This window comes from Leucoraja erinacea, chromosome 29 (genome assembly GCF_028641065.1).
Source record: "Leucoraja erinacea ecotype New England chromosome 29, Leri_hhj_1, whole genome shotgun sequence".
In the NCBI taxonomy this organism is placed as follows: Eukaryota; Metazoa; Chordata; class Chondrichthyes; order Rajiformes; family Rajidae; genus Leucoraja; species Leucoraja erinaceus.
This window is the reverse complement of record NC_073405.1, coordinates 2528773-2548722: the sequence shown is the minus strand read 5'-3', so window position 1 is coordinate 2548722 and position 19950 is coordinate 2528773. Positions and strand designations below refer to the sequence as shown.

The window sequence follows — 19950 nt, the reverse complement described above, 5'->3', positions numbered from 1 at the left end:
CTCTCCAGAGATGCTGCCTGTCCACGCTGAGTTACTCCAGCATTTTGTGTCTGTCTTTGGTTTAAACCAGCATCTGCAGTTCCTTCTCACACACACACACACACACACACACACACACACACACTCACACTCTCTCACACACACACTCACACACACACTCACGCACACACACACACTCACACTCATACAAACACACACACACACATACTCACACAAACACACTCTCAAACACACACACACACTCACACATATAAACTACACCCATACATACACAAAGTGCAAAAAGACAAAGTCAATGTTGCCAAGTCTGTGTAGTTCAGAGTTTATTTGGAGTTGTACACAGACTATTCACTGTACACCTCTAACTGCACACTGATATACCCTGTAGACATTTGTCTGATTTAGTGAGAGACTCCGGCGCTCTGGGGCTAATACTGATGGTTCAGTCAGTATGATTAGTAGTGAGTGATCACAGTGCTGGGCCGGGTCGGGCCGGGCCGCTCCACTCCACTCTGCAGTTTGCCAAGTCTCCGTCATTGGCTGTGCAGGGCTTCAGGAGGCGGGGAGAAGCTGCCGGATTCACCAGGTTGACAGCGGGACGGGCGTTGCTTTGTGCTGGGCTGAGCCACACCACACCTCCGTTGTCCCGGTCCTGTCCCAGTCTGAATACCGGGCAGGGCGGCGAGCTGGCCATGGGTCCAAGAGCCGGCATCGCCGCGTTTCTCTTGTCCCTCTGCGCGGTCCCCGTCTCTCACTTCATCAACAACCTACATGGCGTGGACAGGTGAGCAGGTGTAGGTAGGGCCTGGTCACTAGAATGTGTGTGGCCTTGTGTAAGACAGACCACACACATGATTCAGATTTAGATGTGAATTGATTTAGCATTTTGATTGTTTGTTGATTTGATTTTCATTTGATTTGGTTTTTATTTTTTGACTTTTTGTTTTGTGTGGTTGATTAGATTTGATTGCATTAGATTTTTGGATTTCTTTTTGATTTGCGTGATTTGATTTGCAGTTTATCTGATTTCATTTTGTCATAAGGTCATAAGGAATAGGAGGAGAATTAGGCCATTCGGTCCATCCAGTCTACTCCCATTCAATCATGGCTGATCTATCTCTCTCTCTCCTAACCCCATTCTCCTGCCTTCTCCCCATAACCCCTGACACAAATTTGATTTGATTTGTTTTTGATTTGTGTACGAAAGGTGACAGGTGAAAGGCTAGGACTTGTTCATTTCACACCTTTCATTCATTTGTTCTTGCTACCTTTCATACCTCAAATTTCCTTCACCCCCGACTCTCTGAAGAGGGCTGGGAGATTGCAACCTTCACATGGTCTGCCCTGTTTCGACGAATGCAATCAACCCGGCGTGCACAATCAAATAGAACAAGTTGTCCGACAACATAGAAACATAGAAACATAGAAACATAGAAAATAGGTGCAGGGGTAGGCCATTCGGCCCTTTCGAGCCTGCACCGCCATTCAATATGATCATGGCATTGAAATACAAAACCTTAACGTATAGAACATTAACTCAGTGGGTCAGGCAGTATCTTTGGAGAAAAGGAATAGGTCACATTTCGGGTCGACATCCTTCTTCAGACTTAGTCAGAAAGGTCTCTCCCAGACACCTTGTAGAAACATAGACAATAGGTGCAGGAGTAGGCCATTCGGCCCTTCGAGCCTGCATTCAATATGATCATGGCTGATCATCCAACTCAGTATCCTGTACCTGCCTTCTCTCCATACCCCCTGATCCCTTTAGCCACAAGGGCCACATCTAACTCCCTCTTAAATATAACCAATGAACTGTGGCCTCAACTACCCTCTGTGGCAGAGAGTTCCAGAGATTCACCACTCTCTGTGTGAAAAATGTTTTCCTCATCTCAGACCTAAAAGATTTTCCCCTTATCCTTAAACTGTGTGACCCCTTGTCCTAGACTTCCCCAACTTCAGGCTGTGCACGCCGTACGCAAGAAGAGGAAGTCTGAAGTAGGGTCCCAACCTGAAACATCACCTATTCCCTTTCTCCAGAGATGCTGCCTGACCCGCTGAGTTACTCCAGGTTTTTGTGTCTATCTTCGAGTCTCACCCCCTCTTCTCCCCTCTCCCATCACGCAAGAGGTACAGAAGTGTGAAAACGAACGCACACACCTCCAGTTTCAGGGACAGTTTCTTCCCAGAGAGACCTAAGAATCATCCCCTTATAGTCTCTCAAGGGTAAATTGTCCCTAGTGTGTGTATGATATCTCTAGTGTACTGGGCGATTGCTGGTCGGCGCAGAATTGTTGGGCCAAAGTGACTTTTTCAACGCTGTATCTCAAAACTAAAAGAAAGTTTTAAAAAATCATCTGTGGTTCTCTCTATTTACTGGGAGCCTTATGTTTTAGCCAGTAACCGAAACATTCAAGAGAGAATTCAATGATTCAATGATACTCAATTGTCACGTGTGCCTAGGTGCAGTGAAATGCTTTTTTTTGTATTCAATATAGAAATGGCACAAAGAGTTGGAATGTTTCTGGCGCTGACGAGGTTACTAACGGGCCTGTCCCACTGAGCTGATTTATTTGGACGACTTCAGGCGACTGCTGCAAAATTTTCAACATGTTGATATTTTTTCGGCGACGGTGGCGACAGATTTTGCTGTTGTAGGTTGTCGCCAGGTGTCGTAGGCAAATTCCATGAAAACTAGTCTATGGCAGTCGCCCAAGTGGGACGAGCCCATACGTGTGTAGGAAGGAACTGCAGAAGCTGGTTTAAACCGAAGATAGGCACAAAATGCTGGAGTAACTCAACGGGACAGGCAGCATCTTTGGAGAGAAGGAATGGGTGAAGTTTCGGGTCGAGACCCTTCTTCAGACTGATAGTCTCAACCTGAAACGCCACCCATTCCTTCTCTCCAGAGATGCTGCCTGTCCCGCTGAGTTACTCCAGCATTTTGCGTCTACCTAAGTCACAAAGTACTCATTAGCACCATTAGCCTATCCACCTCAAACCTGCGCGTCTTTGGAGTGTGGGAGGAAACCGGAGCACCCGGAGAAAACCCACGCAGGTCACGGGGAGAACGTGCAAACTCCGTACAGACAGCACCCGTAGTGGGGATCGAACCCGGGTCTCCGGCGCGGTGAGGCAGCAACTCTACCGCTGCACCACCGTGACACCCTGTACTTGAAGCCTCTCTAGAGGCTGGATCTACACTACACCAGGATCTGCAGTGTCATCTTTGATATTTGCTCTTTGCTCTCTGATGTCACTCTCAATCTTTGCACTCTTGTTATCTGTGTTGAGTTTAATCATTTTGCTGTGACTAGTGTCCGGATATTGACCCGAGGGTCACGCAAGGTGGACTCTGGGGATTGTAAACATTGTGGGCAAGAGGCCATGATTCTCTTTATTGTTAACGGTTCCATCAACAATCAGAAGCCACCATTGTCTATGTGTACACAAGTCCTTGAGAGACTATAAGGAGGTGATTCTTAGGTCTCTCTGTCTGTATTCTATCTGTTTGCTGACTGCTGTGGTAATTTCAATTGGCATTGAAATACAAAACCTTAACGTGTAAAACATTAACTCAGTGGGTCAGGCAGTATCTTTGGGGAAAAGGAATAGGTGACATTTCGGGACGACATCCTTCTTTAGACTTAGTCAGAAAGGTCTCTCCCAGACACCTTGTAGAAACATAGACAATAGGTGCAGGAGTAGGCCATTCTGCCCTTCGAGCCTGCACTGCCATTCGATATGATCATGGCTGATCATCCAACTCAGTATCCTGTACCTGCCTTCTCTCCATACCCCCTGATCCCTTTAGCCACAAGGGCCAAATCTAACTCCCTCTTAAATATAGCCAATGAACTGTGGCCTCAACTACCCTCTGTGGCAGAGAATTCCACAGATTCACCACTCTCTGTGTGAAAAAGTGTGAGAGAATCCAGGAGCAGAGGAGGTCACAGCCTCAGAATTAAAGGGCGCTCTTTTAGAAAGGAGGTGTGGAGGAGTTTCTTTAGTCAGAGGGTAGTTGATCTGTGGAATTCATTGCCACAGAGGGCTGTGGAGGTCAAGTCAGTGGATATTTTTAAGGCAGAGATAAACAAGGAATATAATCCCAGCCTACTGGATCTCTCCCTATAGCTCAGACCCTCGAGTCCTGGCAACATCCTCGTAAATCTTCTCTGTCCCCTTTCCAGCTTGACTACATCGTTCCTATACCACGGTGCCCAGAACTGAACACAATACTCTAAATGCGGCCTCACCAACATCTTGTACAACTGCAACAAGACCACCCAACTTCTAGACTCAAAACTACGACTGATGAAGGCCAAAAGTTTAAAGATACAGCGTGGAAACAGGGCTGTGGAGTTGAGTGTGGGTTTCGACTCCACAGCCCAGCATAGAAACAGGCCCTTCGGCCCACCGAGTCCGCACCGACCAGCGATCCCTGCAAACTAACACTATCCTACACACACTAGGTGACAATTTACACTTACACCAAGCCAATTTACCTACATACCCGTAGGTCTTTGGAGTGTGGGAGGAAACAGAAGATCTCTGAGAAAACCCACGCAGGTCACGGGGAGAACATGCAAACTCCGTACAGACAGCACCCGTAGTCGGGATCGAACCTGGGTCTCTGGCGCTGCAAGCGTTGTAAGAGGGAGTTAGATGTGGCCCATGTGGTTAAGGGGATCAGAGGGTATGGAGAGAAGGCAGGTACGGGATACTGAGTTGGATGATCAGCCATGATCATATTGAACGGTGGTGCTGGCTCGAAGGGCCGAATGGCCTACTCCTGCACCTATTGTCTATGTTTCTATGTTTCTAAGGCAGCAACACTACTGCTGCGCCACCGTCAAAAGCCTTTATGACCACCCTTATCTACCTGCAAGGCTGCCTTCACCAACACACCTAGATCCCTCTGCCTGACAACTGGACTCTGACTGGGTCTCCTCCACTGTGACCCAACACAAAGCCACTGAGATTGGAACGACTTGGGCATCCAGTTGCCGCTGACTGACTGATGATTTGTTTTCTCTTTTGAAGTCCCGAGGTGGTGTTTGCTGCTGGTGTTGCTGTTCTCCTGGGTCTCCTCCTCGTGCTGTACCTGCTGGTGGGAAGCAATGGAGCACCGATCGCCCCTCTGAGTGAGGTTCTTCCTGACCCCCTGTTTTACCAGTCAGTGCCGCTGACTGGATGATTTGTTTTCTCTTTTTGAAGTCCCGAGGTGGTGTTTGCTGCTGGTGTTGCTGTTCTCCTGGGTCTTCTCCTCGTGCTGTACCTGCTGGTGGGAAGCAGTCGCCCCAAGGACCCCCTGTTTTACGGTGAGTGATACTGTAGATGAAACAGGACCACCCAGCCCTTGCCAACCAGTGAAAGGCCTGGACAGAGTGGATGGGGAGAGGATGTTTCGACCAGCAGGAGAGTCTAGGACCAGGGGTCACAGCCTCAGAATTAAAGGACGTTCCATTCAGAAGGAGATGAGGAGGAATTTAGTTAGTCAGAGGGTGGTGAATCTGTGGGATTCTTTGACTGGAGGCCAAGCCAGTGGATATTTTTAAGGCAGAGACAGATAGATTCTTGATTAGTACGGGTGTTAGTGGTTACGGGAGAAGGCAGGAGAATGGGGTTAGGAGAGAGGGATTGATCAGCCATGATTGAATGGCGGAGTAGGCTCGATGGGCCGAATGGCCTAATTCTGCTCCCATCACATGACCTTATGCTCACCCCATACACAACACACCACAAACAATTTACAAATTTTACTGAAGCCAATTAACCTAGAAACCTGCACGTTTTTGGAGTGTGGGAGGAAACCGGAGCACCCGGAGAAAATCCACTTGGTCACCGTGAGAGCAATGAGGTTTGTCAGCTTGAAAATGGGGGAGGGTGGCCCCTTCTAGGCCCTCGCATGTGAAGGGGAGTCACTAACTATTTGTGCTCAAGCCTACACAGAACTGAATTGATGTCGACTTTTATAGTTTAGTTTAGAGATACAGCGCGGAGCATCAGGCCCTTGCCGACCAGTGATCTCCACGCACTAGCTCAATGCAACACGCTAGGGACAATTTACTGAAGCCAATTAACCTACAAACCTGCACGTCTTTGGAGTGTGGGAGGAAGCACCCGGAGAAAACCCACCCGGGTCACGGGGAGAACGTGCAAACTCCGTACAGACAGCATACGTAGTCAGGATGGAACCCGGGTCTCTGGCGCTGTGAGGCAGCAACTCTACCGCTGCGCCATCATGCCGCCCTTGAGGTTGTTTTGGCAATAAGGCAATTATGGCATGAGGTTGTCATGACAATGAGGGGTAGGAAGGGGATATAGTGGTGATTTAGTGAGTAATCTCTTGAATTTTGTTACAGTTTTTGCAGTGTTCTCGTTTACAAGTGTCATCGATTTAGTTATCTCCCTGGAGCAGGATGGCTACATCAAAGGATTTATGACATTTTACATGAAAGAGGTGGGTTATGAATGCCATGCTGCTGGTCCTGGGAGAAACATCGCCAATCTCCTGGTGGCGGCATAAGATCATCAGTGATAGGAGCAGAATTAGGCCATTCGCCCCATCTAGTCTACTCCGCCATTCAATCATGGCTGATCTATCTCTCCCTCCCAATCCCATTCTCCTGCCTTCTCCCCAAAACCCCTGACACCGGTACTAATCAAGAATCTATCTGCCTTAAAAATATCACTGACTTGTGGCCTCCACAGCCGTCTGTGGCAAAGAATTCCACAGATTCGCCACCCTCTGACTAAAGAAATCCCTCCTCATCTCCTTCCTAAAAGAACGTCCTTTCATTCTGAGGCTGTGACCTCTAGTGCTAGACTCTCCCACTAGTGGAAACATCCTCTCCACATCCACTCTATCCAGGCCTTTCACTATTCTGTCGGGGTGGGAGATTGCAACCTTCATGTGGTCCGCTCTGTTTCAACGAATGCAATCAACCCCGCTAGATCAAAGGCGGGCAAATGGGACTAGCTGCAATTGGGCATCTTGGTTAGCATGGATGTGTTGGGCTGAAGGGTCTGTTGCCCTGACTCTCTGACCAGGAGGCAAGGCAACAGATCCTGGATAATGAAAGTCAATAGACAGTAGACAGTAGGGGCAGGAGTAGGCCATTCGGCCCTTCGAGCCAGCACCGCCATTCAATGTGATCATGGCTGATCATCCCCAATCAGTACCCCGTTCCTGCTTTCTCCCCATATCCCAAGGGAAAAACCCTCAGCCCGGGAAAGAGTGATGTGACCTAGAAATTCTCAACGTGCCACAGTCTGATGCCCAGAAAACCAGACACTGCAGTTGTGGCAAGTGGGAAGGATGTGTGGGTTGCCCCTGCTCTCAGTATGTATGCATGCATTTACTGTACAATGTCTCTCTACAGCAGTACTTCAGGCTGGGGTGCAGAGCAAGGATATTGGTGAATGATGGCACCGACTCTGTTTTGCTTTACAGGGGGAGCCCTATCTCCGCAGTGCCCACGGGATCCTGATCTGCTACTGGGATGGCACGGTCCATTACGTGCTGTACCTGACCATGATTGGTGCAATAACACTTGGGTAAGACACCAGGTAACAGCGCACAGGTAAAAGGTACAGGAGCCTGAAGACTGCAACGACCAGGTTCAGGAATAGCTACTTCCCCACAGCCATCAGGCTATTAAACCTGACTCGGACAAAACTCTGAACATTAATAACCCATTATCTGTTATTTGCACTTTATCAGTTTATATATTCATGTGTGTATATATTTATATTATAGTATATGGACACACTGATCTGTTTTGTAGTTAATGCCTACTATGTTCTGTTGTGCTGAAGCAAAGCACGAATTTCATTGTCCTATCAGGGACACATGACAATAAACATAGAAACATAGAAATTAGGTGCAGGAGTAGGCCATTTGGCCCTTTGAGCCTGCACCGCCATTCAATATGATCATGGCTGATCATCCAACTCAGTATCCCGTACCTGCCTTCTCTCCATACCCTCTGATCCCCTTGGCCACAAGGGCCACATCTAACTCCCTCTTAAATATAGCCAATGAACTGGCCTCAACTACCCTCTGTGGCAGAGAGTTCCAGAGATTCACCACTCTCTATGTGAAAAAAGTTCTTCTCATCTCGGTTTTAAAGGATTTCCCCCTTATCCTTAAGCTGTGACCCCTTGTCCTGGACTTCCCCAACATCGGGAACAATCTTCCTGCATCTAGCCTGTCCAACCCCTTAAGAATTTTGTAAGTTTCTATAAGATCCCCTCTCAATCTCCTAAATTCTAGAGAGTATAAACCAAGTCTGTCCAGTCTTTCTTCATAAGAAAGACTGTTTCTTGTATATTTCTTCATAAACTCTCTTGAACTTGAACATCGACGGCGGTTATGGGTTGACAGAAGCCATGGGCTGCAGAAGAGAATAGAGTGGGTTTAGAATGGGTTAACATGTGATGAGCGTTTGTCGGCACTGGGCCTGCACTCGCTGGAGTTTCGAAGGATGAGGGGAACGACCCCATTGAAACTTACCGAATAGTGAAAGGCCTGGATAGAGTGGATGTGGGGAGGATGTTTCCACTAGTGGGAGAGTGTAGGACTAGAGGGCACAGCCTCAGAATTAAAGGATTTTCTTTCAGGAAGGAGATGAGGAGGAATTTCTTTGGTCAGAGGGTGGTGAATTCTTGCCATTCTTTGTCGTGGAAGCTGCCAATGGACATTTTTAAAAGCAGAGATAGATAGATTCTTGATTAGACCAACACACAAACCGACCTCCCTTCCATTGACTCCATCTCCACCTCACGCTGCCTCGGCAAGGCCAGCAGCATCATCAAGGACCAGTCTCACCCCCCAGTCACTCCCTCTTCTCCCCTCTCCCATCAGGCAAGAGGTACAGAAGTGTGAAAACGAACACACACACCTCCAGATTCAGGGCAGTTTCTTCCCAGCTGTTATCAGGCAACTGAACCATTCTCTCATCCACTAGAGAGCGGTCCTGACCTCCCATCTACCTCATTGGAGACCCCCGGACTATCTTTAATCGGACTTTACTGGACTCCATCTTGCACTAAATATTATCGTGTGTCTGGACACTGTGGACAGCTCGATTGTGATCATGTATTGTCTTTCCGCTGACCAGTTAGCACGCAACAAAAGCTTTTCACTGTACCTCAATACCTGTAAAAGATACAATAGGCAATCGGTGTAGGAGTAGGCCATTCGGCCCTTCGAGCCAGCACCGCCATTCAATGTGATCATGGCTGATCATCCCCATTCAGTACCCCGTCCCTGCCTTCTCCCCATATCCCCCGACTCCGCTATCTTTCAGAGCCCTATCTCGCTCTTAAACTATACAGGGGAATGAAAGGGTTAACAGAAGCGGGCTTGTGTTGGGTGTGAAGTGTGTGCAGTGGTGAGGGTGGAGGGAGAGCACACACATGAACAAACGTGTTGGAAGGAGGCTGATGTAAACCAAAGATAGACACAAAAAAGTCTGAAGAAGGGTCTCGACCCGAAACGTCACCTATTCCTTCGCTCCATAGGTGTTGCCTCACCTGCTGAGTTTCTCCAGCATTTTTCCCAACATCTGCAGTTCTTTCTTGAACACAAATAGCTGGTGTAACTCAGCGGGACAGGCAGCACCTCTGGAGAGAAGGAATGGGTGACGTTTCGGGACGAAACGTCACCCATTCCTTCTCTCCAGAGGTGCTGCCTGTCCCGTTGAGTTACTCCAGCTTTTTGTGTCTATCTTCAATGACTGGACTCTTGGTTTGCCCACAGGTGGAATTACCGAAGTGTCGGACTCTACTGGCTGGGTTCCCTAGTGATGAGCCTCATCACCCTCTTACTTGGGACGTCCGTGGGTGAGTAACACTCGGGCCTTGGACAGTTTCGGCCCAGAGTTACACACGGGCGGCCAGCGGTAGAGTTGCTGCCTCGCAGCGCCAGATTCCCCGGTTCAATCCCGACCACGGGTGCTGTCTGTACGGAGTTTGCACGTTCTCCCCGTGACCTGCGTGGGTTTTCCCCGAGATCCTCGGTTTCCTCCCACACTCCAAAGACGTGCGGGTTTGCACGTTAATCGGCTCAGTAAATGTGTAAATTGTCCCTCGTGATAGACAATAGGTGCAGGAGTAGGCCATTCGGCCCTTCGAGCCAGCACCGCCATTCAATGTGATCATGGCTGATCATCCACAATCAGTACCCCGTTCCTGCCTTCTCCCCATATCCCCTGACTCCGCTATCTTTAAGAGCCCTATCCAGCTCTCTCTTGAAAGCATCCAGAGAACCTGCCTCCACCGCCCTCTGAGGCAGAGAATTCCACAGACTCACCACTCTCTGTGAGAAAAAGTGTTTCCTCGTCTCCGTTCTAAATGGCTTACCCCTTATTCTTAAACTGTGGCCCCCTAGTTCTGGACTCCCCCAACATCGGGAACATGTTTCCTGCCTCTAGTGTGTCCAAGCCCTTAACAATCTCATGTTTCAATGAGATATCCTCTCATCCTTCTAAACTCCAGAGTGTACAAGCCCAGCCGCTCCATTCTCTCAGCATATGAGGATAGTTTGTAGGATAGTATTGATGTGTGGGGATCGCTGGTCAGTGCGGACTAGTTGGGCCGAAGGGCCTGTTTCATTGTTGTATAAAATCAGAAGGACAATTGATTGGGTGAACTCGCAGTCTTTTACCCAGGGAAGGGGAGTCATGAAACAGGGGACATAGGTTTAATGTGAGGGGGGGAAAGATTAAATAGGAACCTGGGGGGCAACTTTTTCACAGAGGGTGGTGGGTATATGGAATGAGGTGTTACCCAGCGACATGTCGACACGTGAAGCCTGTACGGCCGTGAGCAGTCGCCCAAAGAGTCGTGCCTTTTTCTGGGCGCCGCTGGATTTTCAGCGTTGAAAAATTTTCGGCCACCTGCTGCGACTATGACGGGTGCCGGCAAGTCGCCGAAAAAATCGCGTAAGTGGGACAGGGCCCTTTAGTTTACAGGAATCGCTGCTTGGCAAGGACTCGGTGGGCCGAAGGGCCTGTTTCATCACTGTATCTCTAGAGTTTAAAGTAACGTCGAAAAGTACTTTTTCAAAAGGTTTGGCTGTCGATTTTATTTTCCTGTCTCCAATCCTGCAGGTAGATATGGAAGTGAAATTCGCCCGGCCTTCCTGTTGAATATTCCGTATGTACTGCTCCCAATTTGGGCTGGAAAGAAAATTATTGGCAGGCCCAGATCCCTGCCGTCGGCATCAGCTGATCAGGTGAGGAATATTGCGGATCGGAGCGGATACGGAGAAATCACAACTTGTTCTCCTGGGATTCAGGGATTGTTTCTTCCCGGCTGTTATCAGGCAACTGAACCATCCCACCACAACCAGAGAGCAGTCAAAGACAATAGACAATAGGTGCAGGAGTAGGCCATTCGGCCCTTCGAGCCAGCACCGCCATTCAATGTGATCATGGCTGATCATCCCCAATCAGTACCCCGTTCCTGCCTTCTCCCCATATCCCCTGACTCCGCTATCTTTAAGAGCCCTATCTAGCTCTCTCTTGAAAGTATCCACAGAGAGTCAGAGAATCCCACAGATTCACAACTCTCTGTGAGAAAAAGTGTTTCCTCGTCTCCGTTCTAAATGCCTTACCGCTTATTCTTAAACTGTGGCCCCTGGCTCTGGACTCCCCCAACATCGGGAACATGTTTCCTGCCTCTAGCGTTTCCAAGCCCTTAATAATCTTATATGTTTCAATAAGATAACCTCTCATCCTTCTAAACTCCAGAGTGCACAAGCCCAGCCGCTCCATTCTCTCAGCATATGACAGTCCTGCCATCCTGAGAATTAACCTTGTGAACCTACGCTGGGCTCCCTCAATAGCAAGAATGCCCTTTTGCAAATTAGGGATCAAAACTGCACACAATACTCCATGTGTGGTCTCACTAGGGCCCTGTACAACTGCAGAAGGACCTCTTTGCTCCTGAACTACCATCTACCTCATTGGTGACCCTCGGACTATCTTTGATCAGAGTCTATTGGCTTTACCTTGCAGTAAACGTTATTCCGTGATCATGTTCAGTATCTGTACTCAGTAAATGGATTGAACGTAATCATATATAGTCTTTCCACTGACGGGTTAATACACAACAAAAGCCTTTTCACTGCATCTCGGTACACGAGACAATAAACTAGACTGAATGAGAACAAGAAAGACTGGATAGACTCGGTTTGTACTCGCTAGAATTTAGAAGATTGAGGGGGGATCTTATAGAAACTTACAAAATTCTTAAGGGGTTGGACAGGCTAGATGCAGGAAGATTGTTCCCGATGTTGGGGAAGTCCAGAACAAGGGGTCACAGTTTAAGGATAAGGGGGAAATCTTTTAGGACCGAGATGAGGAAAACTTTTTTCACACAGAGAGTGGTGAATCTGTGGAATTCTCTGCCACAGAGGGTAGTTGAGGCCACAGTTCATTGGCTATATTTAAGAGGGAGTTAGATGTGGCCCTTGTGGCTAAGGGGATCAGGGGGTATGGAGAGAAGGCAGGAACAGGAGACTGAGTTGGATGATCAGCCATGATCATATTGAATGGCGGTGCAGGCTCGAAGGGCCGAATGGCCTCTACTCCTGCACCTAATTTCTATGTTTCTATGTTTCTATATATGGGCCAAGTGCAGGTAGGTGGGACTAGTGTAGATGGGGCATATTGGTAGGCGTGGGCTAGTTTGGTTGAAGGGTCTGTTTCCACGTTGCATGACTATTAGTGTTGTGAAATATATGATTTAGTTTTGAGATACAGCGTGGAAACAGGCCCTTCGGCCCACCGAGTCCGTGCCGACCAGCGATCCCCGCACACTAACACTATCCTGCACACACTAGTGACAATTTACACATACACCAAGCCACTTCCCCAACAAACCAGATTCAGATTCAGATTCAATTTTAATTGTCATTGTCAGTGTACAGTACAGTGACAACGAAATGCATTTAGCATCTCCCTTGAAGAGCGACATAGCAAACCTGCACGTCTTTGGAGGGTGGGAGGAAACCGAAGACCTCGGAGAAAATCCCACGCAGGTCACGGGGAGAACGTGCAAACTCTGTACAGACAGCAGCCGCAGTCGGGATCGAACCCGGGTCTCCGGCGCTGTGTGGCAGCAACTCTACCGCTGCGCCACCGTGCCCGCCCAAGATTGATTGTGGACCTTTGACCTGAACTGTTTCTTTATTTTGGACCTGTTGTTGCTATTCCATCAGGTTGCCAAAGACCAGGCAAGGTGGCTGTATCGTCGGCCTGTGGATGTGTGCCTCATGCTTTACCTGACGTTTGCCATTATGTACACGCTGCTCAGGGGCTTTGTAAGTGTCAACGACAAAAATGTCTGTGAACGGAATCCTTTCGACTGTCCGGGGCCACAGTTTATTCCCACCCTTCTGAACCATCTCCCCACTCCAGTGTGTGAGCTGGAACTGTGCAGATGCTGGCTCACACCGCAGATAAACACACAGAGTGCTGGAGTAACTCAGCGGGTCAGGCAGCATCTCTGGAGGAGAGGGATGGGTGTCATTTCAGGTCGAGACCTCAGTCCGATGAAAGGTATCGACACAAAACGTCACCCATTCCTTTGCTCCAGAAATGCTGCCTGTCCCGTTGAGTTACTCCAGCATTTTGTGTCTGCCTGTAGCATCAATTGCTGTTGTTCTTATTCCCCTTATCTTGCCCCCCTCCCCCCCCCCCCCCCCCCCCCCCCCGTAAAGAGTTGGTGGGTGAGGGTGACGCCTAGCTGCTTGCGTGAATCTGTGTGGTGTTTCATAACGAGAGGAGTTGAGTATAGGAGTAAAGATGTCCTTCTGCAGTTGTGCAGGGCCCTGGTGAGACCACACCTGGAGTATTGTGTGCAGTTTTGGTCTCCTAATTTGAGGAAGGACATCTTTGCTATTGAGAGAGTGCAGCATAGGTTCAACAGGTTAGTCCCCGGGATGGCGGGACTGTCATATGAGGAAAGATTGGAAAGACTTGGCTTGTATTCACTGGAATTTAAAAGGATGAGGGGGGGGATCTTATAGAAACATAAAATTATAACAGGACTGGACAAGCTAGATGCAGGACAAATGTCCCCAATGTTGGGGGAGACCAGAACCAGGGGCCACAGTCTAAGAATAAAGAGGAGGCCATTTAAAACTGAGATGAGAAAAAACGTTTTCACCCAGAGAGTTGTGAATTTGTGGAATTCTCTGCCACAGAGGGCAGTGGAGGCCAAGTCACTGGATGGATTTAAGAGAGAGTTAGATAGAGCTCTAGGGGCTGGTGGAGTCAAGGAATATGGGGAGAAGGCAGGCGGCACGGGTTATTGATTGGAGATGATCAGCCATGACCAGAATGCATGGCTCGAAGGGATATATTTAAGGCAGAGATAGATGGATTCTTGATTAGTATGGAAGTCAGGGGTTATGGGGAGAAGGCAGGAGAATGGGGTTAGGAGGGAGAGATAGATCAGCCATGATTGAATGGCAGAGTAGGTTTGATGGGCCGAATGGCCTAATTCTACTATCACTTATGACGTTATGACCTTATGACCTGCACCTATATTCTATGTTTCCGACGTGTCATTCTTTTGATTCAGGTCGCCCTCGATTGCTCCTTGGATTTCTGCGACACTTACAAATACGATCTGGAGCCTTACCTGCTGGATCCAGTCATGTACCCCCAGATCCAGGTAAAGCCAGCCATGCTGCCGGCAAAGGGCCGAATGGAACACGGGCTACGGGTCACACAGTGGGTTTATTTTCCATTAGGCTGCAGAAGAGAATCGAATGGGTTTGGAGTGGGTTGAACCTGTGATGAACGTGTGTCGGCACTGGGCTTCTACTCAGTGAATGAGAATCAGGGGGGACCACATTGTAATGTACAGAATAGTGAAAGGCCTGGATAGAGTGGATGTGGAGAGGATGTTTCCACTAGTGGGAGAGTCTAGGACTAGAGGTCGCAGCCTCAGAATTAAAGGACGTTCTTTTAGGATGGAGATGAGGAGGAATTTCTTTAGTCAGAGGGTGGTGAATCTGTAGAATTCATTGCTACAGAAGGCTGTGGAGGCCACAAGTCAGTGGATATATTTAAGGCAGAGATAGATAGATTCTTGATTAGTATGGGAGTCAGGGGTTATGGGGAGAAGGCAGGAGAATGGGGTTAGGAGGGAGAGATAGATCAGCCATGATTGAATGGCAGAGGAGGTTTGATGGGCCGAATGGCCTAATTCTACTATCACTTATGACGTTATGACCTCATGATGGGACTGTACTGGAGGTCCACTGGTCTACTGGAGGCCATGGATGGGATACACTCTATCAACATGCATAAAGACATTGATGACTCTCACATCAACCCAGCAGGACAGAGGCAAACAGGATGCCCTCAGTTTTTGCGAGGTTTAGTTCAGTGTGGCGAGTCAGCGTGGAGACAGGCCCTTCGGCCCACCGAGTCCGTGCCGACCAGCGATCACCCGTACACTAGCAGTGTCCTACACACTAGGGACAATTTACGGAAGCCAACTAACCTGCAATCAATCCTGCACGTCTTTGGAATGTGTAGGAAACTGGAGCACCCGGAGAAAACCCACGCGGTCACAGGGAGAACGTGCAAACTCCGTACAGGCAGCACCCGTAGTACTGGCTCTGTGAGGCAGTAACTCTAGAGGCAGTAACTCTAGCGCTGAGGTATTCCGTGACGTGGGGGGGGGGTTAATATTGACATCTCTCTCTCTTTCTCTCTCTCTGTCTCTCTCTCTCAGATGCTGGTGAATATGTTCTACCTCCTGCCCTTCTTTGCCCTGGCCCTGTACGGCCTGATTGTGCCTGGCTGTGCGTGGATGCTTGATCTCACCGTGGTGTTTGCTGGAGCCATCGCTCAGGTGAGTCACTGCAGCTTCATCGATCGTGGCACAAGTCCATTAGTGATACGAGCAGAAGTAGGCCGTTCGGCCCATCGAGTGTGGTGGTGGTACGGCCTGTTTCCACGCTGTATCACTTTATGACTCTTAAGGGCCCGTCCCACTTGCGCGACTTTTCCCGCGACTGCTGGCACCCGTCATAGGTGGCCAAAAATGTCCAACATGTTGAAAATCCATCGGCAACCAGAAAGATGCTACGAATCTTTAGGCGACTGAGGAGACGACTCACGACCATACAGGCGACATGTCGCGGGGTGAAGCCTGTACGGGCGTTAGTAGTTGCCCAAAGAGTCGTACCTTGTTCTGGTCGCCACTGGATTTTCAACATGTTGAAACTTCTCGGCCACCTGCTGTAACTATGACGGGTCCCGGCAAGTCGCCGAAAAAATCGCGTAAGTGGGACAGGGCCCATAAGTCTACTCCACCATTCAATCACGGCTGATCTATCTCTCGCTCCTAACCCCATTCTCCTGCCTTCTTCCCACAACCTCCGATACCCGTACCAATCAAGAATCTATCAACCTCTGCCTTAAAGATATCCACTGACTTGGCCTCCACAGCCGTCTGTGGCTCCGGGACTCTTTACTACAGGTAATGGTAGTTGGGCTGAGACAATGTCCTGGTCGATGGTACATGGAATTCAAATTCATTACTGTACACAGTTCAGTGCAAGTATGAGCACTTGGATACATCATAGATAAGCATCTTGGATACAGTACAAGTGTATAGGAGCAGTACAGTGAAGGGTGTTCAGATTTGGCGCCATTTTCAAGTCCCAGTTGTAAGTACCGTGTTCTTGACCTGACCCAGAAGGCCCACTGTCCTCGACATTAGAGATACAGCGGGGAGAGAGGCCCTTTGGCCCGCGCCGACCGCGCCCTGTACACTAGTACAATCCTGCACACACTAGGGGGCAGTTCTACAACATACCAAAGCCAATTAACCCACAAACCAGTACGTGTCTTTGGAGTGTGGGAGGAAACCGGAGCAGCCGGAGAAAACCCACGCAGGTCACGGGGAGAAGGTACAAACTTCGTACAGACAGAGCCCGTAGTTGGGATTGAACCCGGGTCTCTGGCGCTGTGCCACGGGGTTGCTGTGTGGGAACCGTGGGTGGATGGGGCTGGCCGTTTGATCATTGTTGTCTGTTTATTTCCCCTCAGGCTCAGTTTGCCCACGTGGGGGCATCACTGCACCCGCGCACCTCCTTCACGTACCGGGTCCCCGACCACGCCCTGTCCGACTTTCTCTACGCCAACGCCATCTTTGCCATCGGTGCCCAGATCCTGGCGCTACGCTGCGTTATTCGCCCCGGGTTCTTCCACAAAGGAGTGCCCCAAAACAGCCAGGAAACGGAGAAGAAAGTTAACTAAGAGGGCGGACTGACTACAACATTGGCTGACGGACGCTGGCGGCTGGCTCAGACCGGTGACGCCATTACATCGCTACATCCACCTAGACCTACCTGATCTCCCTGTCCCCCTCCCATTCCCGCACAGACCTCTCTGTCCTGGGCCTCCTCCACTGTCAGAGTGAGGCCCAGCGCAACTTGGAGGAACAGCACCTCATATTTCGCTTGGGTAGTTTACACCCCAGCGGTATGAACATCGACTTCTCTAACTTCAAGTACCCCTTGTATTCCCTCTCTCTCCATCCTTCCTCTCCCTATATTGGCTATATTTAAGAGGGAGTTAGATGTGGCCATTGTGGCTAAGGGGATCAGAGGGTATGGAGAGAAGGCAGGTACGGGATACTGAGTTGGATTATCAGCCATGATCATATTGAATGGCGGTGCAGGCTCGAAGGGCCGAATGGCCTACTCCTGCACCTAATTTCTACGTTTCTATGTTTCTATCATAGTTCTCCGACTGTTCCCCTGATTAATTCTTACCTCTGTGTGCTTCGTTGTCAACTTCTCCTAGCTAACAATGATCTATTCTATATTCTTGTGCTTCATCCCCTTTGATGTCTCGTTTTCACACCTTGCACGTCCTTGTCTCTGTATCTCCCTCTCCCCTGACTCTCAGACTGAAGAAGTTGTCTCAACCCGAAACGTCACCCATTCCTTCCATCCCGAGATGCTGCCTGTCCCGCTGAGTTGCAACATCCACCCGACTCCGTGGTCACTCCCCTCCAATCCTCCGAGTCAGAGCTCACAGATTGCTTTGGTTATATTTGTCCATTGCCACCAGCATTCACTGCCCACCTCCAATTCTCCAACTGAAGACACAGGCAAGAATCCTATGCGTTGGTGGGTCACATGAAGACCAGAGGCAGTAACTCAGAGAGTCAATGCAGCATCTTTGGAGAAAAGTGCCTATTGCTATTCTCCAGAGATAGAAAAATAGATGCAGGAGTGGACCATTCGGCCCTTCGAGCCAGCACCGCCATTCAATACGATCATGGCTGATCATCCAACATCAGTACCCCGTTCCTGCTTTCTCCCCACATCCCTTGATTATGTTAGCCCTAACATCTATATCTAACTCTCTCTTGACACTGTCCAGTGAATAGATGCTGCCTGACCCATCGAGTTACTCCAGCACTTTGTGTCCATATTCGGTGTAAACCAGCATCTGCAGTTCCTTCGTGCATATTTAGGCTGGAGTGGACAAGTGTTCCTTTCCAGAAATCTCACTCAACACATCAGCCTATAAAACCTCCGCACCACCGCAGTATAGACCGCACGTTTGCCGATGTCGTCTCGTGGTTAGAGGCACTTAAACAAGTCCTTGGCGGTTCCCCCTAGTGGACACTCATGGTCCTGATAAAGTCATAAGTGATAGGAACAGAATTAGGCCATTCGGCCCATCAAGTCTTCTCCGCCATCCAATCATGGCTGATCTATCTCTCCCTCCTAACCCCATTCTCCTGCTTTCTCCGCATAACCCCCGGCACGCGCACTAATCAAAAATCTATCTACCTCTGCCTTAAAAATATCCACTGACTTGTGGCCTCCACAGCCGTCTGTGGCAAAGAATCCCACAGATTCACCACCCTCTGACTAAAGAAATTCCTCCTCATCTCCTTCCTAAAGGAACATCCTTTAATTCTGAGGCTGTGACCTCTGGTCCTAGACTCTCCCACTAATGGAAACATCCTCCCCACATCCACATCCTGCAACCATTTTCAAATTACTTTGAAGAACAGGATCAATCTCTTCCAAGTGCGCTGGAAAATATCTCGCGATCCACGTCATCCAAGTAAATGATTTGATCTCCATCAATGTTGCTGTTCGTGGGAATTTGACACACACACACTGTCCACGACAACTACTGAATCTCAATGACTAGAAAAATATTACAGTACATATTAAAGGATTTATATATTTTAATTATGAATGGATATTATAATTGAATTGTTAAAGGAATTGGATAAGTACTTCAATGAGAAAAAAAACTAATCGCAGGGCAATAGAAGGGACTAACTCGATTATTCTTACAAACAGTTAGCCTGGAGTTGAAGTTTTCACTTTAGTGAAATGACAATTCTTTGATTCTAAGATTGCTCTAGGAATCAATTTGATCTTGATTATATTATATCAACTATCTTTATATGTACCTGAAGAATGTTTTTATAAAGGTCTTTGTTCATTTTTACATTTCCTATTCCAGTTGATATTTTGTAAAATAAAAAATAATATTGTTTAATTTGTACAAAAATATTTTGTTTGTTTTATCAACTCCAAATCTAGCCTGGCCATTACTTGCACCCCCTCCTCCAACCTCATCCACTGTACCCGCTGTTCAAGATGAGGACTCCCATATGTCATATCCTTGATATGATTCAAAGGATAATGATACGAAAAAGGGTCCCAACCTGAAACGTCACCTGTCCATTCTCTCCAACGCTGTTACCCGACCCAATGAGTTACTCCAGCACTTTGTGTTTTACTTGAGATTCCAGCATCTGCAGTTCCTTGTTCCAGTTTCTTTACAATACGATCCAAGTATCTGAGGAAGGACATTCTTGCCAGAGAGGGAGCACAGAGAAGGTTCACCAGACTTATTCCTGGGATGTCAGGACTTTCAT

General features: G+C 48.5%; 1 protein-coding gene across 1 annotated transcript; it reads left to right on the top strand.

Moving 5' to 3' along the window:
- Positions 1-455: 455 nt before the first annotated feature.
- Positions 456-19479, top strand: tm6sf2b (transmembrane 6 superfamily member 2b). Its single transcript, XM_055658326.1, has 10 exons — positions 456-784; positions 5215-5318; positions 6363-6460; positions 7454-7557; positions 9764-9846; positions 11115-11239; positions 13229-13330; positions 14596-14688; positions 15760-15879; positions 17082-19479. Exons 1-10 carry the CDS (start codon positions 693-695, stop codon positions 17289-17291), a joined length of 1131 nt encoding a protein of 376 aa, XP_055514301.1. The 5' UTR covers positions 456-692; the 3' UTR covers positions 17292-19479.
- The last annotated feature ends 471 nt before the right edge of the window (positions 19480-19950 follow it).